Source organism: Octopus bimaculoides, chromosome 7, assembly GCF_001194135.2.
Source record: "Octopus bimaculoides isolate UCB-OBI-ISO-001 chromosome 7, ASM119413v2, whole genome shotgun sequence".
In the NCBI taxonomy this organism is placed as follows: domain Eukaryota; kingdom Metazoa; phylum Mollusca; class Cephalopoda; order Octopoda; family Octopodidae; genus Octopus; species Octopus bimaculoides.
Genome location: NC_068987.1, coordinates 89273263 through 89276113, shown reverse-complemented (window position 1 = coordinate 89276113; position 2851 = coordinate 89273263). Strand labels below are relative to the sequence as shown.

The window sequence follows — 2851 nt, the reverse complement described above, 5'->3', positions numbered from 1 at the left end:
GGGGGGGGGGTCTAGTCAATTACATCAACCCCAGTGCTCGACGGGTATTTATTTTGTCAACCCTAAAAGACAAAGGTGGCTTCCTTCGGCAGAATTTGAACTCGGAGTGTAAAGAACTGGAAGGAAATGCTGCTAAGCAGCACACTTACAATTCTGCCATTTCAACCCCTTTTTTAAAAAAATTAGAATGAACCTGGGGCAGACTGAGGTGTCGGTCAATCGGGCACTGCCTGGTGGGCCTGCACTCTACATGTTAACTCTTCTTTGATATCAATGCTAGGGGGCCTGGTAAACAGTTATGCTCAAGGGCCCTTAATACTCTCAGCCCCCCCCCCACCTGGAATGAACATTTGTTTTTCTGATGATTGTTTTCTATTTCTTTTTCTTTTGTTATTGTTTTTTATTTTTTATTTTGTTATTGTAGATTTTTCTTATATTTGTGAAGTTTCCACCTGGTTCCCAGTGGTGGTAAAACTCCAAACTGCTTTAATGTTGAATCATGGCTACAACTCAGTCAGACGACAATTTCCGTCAGCTGCCACCAGGAACAAAACCTTTGGACCACCAAGTAGCTGGACACCTAGTGAATCGAAAGAACAATGTAATATGTAAGTTAAATTATTTTCTTTTTATTTGGTTACTCTTTATTCTTTACTTGTTTCAGTCATTTGACTGCGGCCATGCTGGAGCACCACCTTTAGTCGAGCAAATCAACCCCGGGACTTATTCTTTGTAAGCCTAGTACTTATTCTATCGGTCTCTTTTACTGAACTGCTAAGTGACGGGGACATAAGCACACCAGCATCGGTTGTCAAGCAATGCTAGTGGGACAAACACAGACACAGACACACACACACATATATATATACATATATATATGACGAGCTTCTTTCAGTTTCCGTCTACCAAATCCACTCACAAGGCTTTGATCGGCCCGAAGCTATAGTAGAAGACACTTGCCCAAGATGCCACGCAGTGGGACTGAACCTGGAACCATGTGGTTGGTAAGCAAGCTACTTACCACATAGCCACTCTTGCGCCTATGGTTGCGCATTTTGTTTAAATGGAGAGGACGCTTGTAGTTGTTCTATTTAGATGTGTCTAGTTTTTTTGTGTAGACATTTGATATTCTGTATTTTAAGGGTTCACAAAAGAATTTTAGTGGGTGGAAAAATTAATTGGTCAGAAGATTTCTAATTAGCATTTTCTTATTGTTGATGATACTTGATTATTGTGTAGAAAATTAAAGCTTTGTGTTTTAGGAAACTAAAGATTGTTGACGATGTCATTATATTTCTTCTATTCAGTTTTAAGTTTGAGTATTTCTAATGACATTTCTAAGATATTATTTTATGTGTTTCTGGATAATTCTATGTGTGTGTATTTATATATATGTACGGGATATATTTAAGTGTATTTATTTGTGTGTTTATTTGAAAACTATTAGCTTGAAATGTCTTAGTGTTTTGAAGATTTTGTTTGCTGGAAGGAACTAATTCACAGTTCAGTATTTGATCCTTAAATTTGAGAATAGAAGGATCCATTGGAAGGGTTTGTTATTTCCTTGCTATGGTTGTGCATTCAACAGTATTTTCCAACTAATACTAAATGGTTTATGTTTTGGTTTTAAGTGTCCATATATGTTTTGATAGTAATGTGTCATTTTTTCCTGTTTGAGTTGAAAATTTTTGTGTATTGGTTGTATTGTGACTTGAATTGGTTTGCTATAGACCCTATGTATGTGGATATAGCAGATGGTATAGAGCTGTGCTAAAAACAGTATTACTTATGAGATAGCTTCCATTTAGAGAGTAAAATGGAAAGATTCTGCAGTTTCAGTTGTTAGAGTTGTATGTATGGCCTTGGTTTTAGCCTTTAGTTTCACATGCTTGACTGAACTCTGAACAATAACTTCCATCATCCCAAAACAGATGTGTTAAATCTCCTAAATAGTATTCAAATAACAACAATTAAATCTAGTTACACACCAACTGGTCAATTAAAGGTTTCATCTATTCATATTATTTTGTGAACTCTAAAAAGCAATCTAAGACCTGAAGCTGACGTGCATAAATAGACACACCTGATTACAAAGCTTTGCAGGTGTGGCTCTGTGGTAAGAAATTTGCTTCCCAACCACATGGTTCAGGGTTCAGTCCCACTGCATAGGACCTGGGGCAAGCGTCTTCTACTGAAGCCCCTGGCCAATCAAAGCCCTATGAGTGAATTTGGTAGATGGAAACTGAAAGAAACCTGTCATGTATGTGTATATAGATGTGTGTGTGTTTGTATTTGTGTCCTCCCATTGCTTGACAATTGGTACTGGTTTGTTTATATTCCTGTAACTTAGTTGTTCAGCAGAAGAGACTGATAGAATGAGTACTAAACTTTGGGTTCAAAATGTTTGACTAAAACCCTTAAAAGCAGTGCCCCAGCATGACTGCAATCTAGTGACTGAAACAAGTAAAAGAAAGATTAGGAGATTCGTGACTGAACTCTGAACAATAATACATCTCCAACTTTAAATAAAAGAAACCTTCTATAATATCTTTCTACCAGAACTTACAACTAATTATCATTGAACATACCTTTACTCACTCCAGACAAAAATAAACTTACCAGGGATTACATACAACCCAGATGAAATCAAATGTATAACAGTCTAATGAAGGCCAGTAGGCCAAAACTTTGAAGCCACTGTAACCACTCTTCTTATAAAAGTATAATAAATACTTACTCAACAAAAACTATAGAGTAATCTCTCAGTTTAATATAAATTTGTTTTTTTTATAGTTCAGCATGAAAGCAAACATTAATATATGTGCACGCGCGCGCGCACACACACACACAC

General features: G+C 36.8%; 1 protein-coding gene across 3 annotated transcripts in view; it reads left to right on the top strand.

Moving 5' to 3' along the window:
• LOC106870575 (inositol polyphosphate multikinase) overlaps positions 1-2851 on the top strand; it is a 23829-nt gene that overhangs the window by 9475 nt on the left and 11503 nt on the right. For all 3 annotated transcript variants that reach the window (XM_014916703.2, XM_014916702.2, XM_052969783.1), the window contains exon 2: positions 425-608. In XM_014916703.2, coding sequence (XP_014772189.1) covers positions 500-608 — 109 coding nt within the window. In that variant the 5' untranslated portion in view covers positions 425-499. The remainder of the gene's footprint in view (positions 1-424; positions 609-2851) is intronic.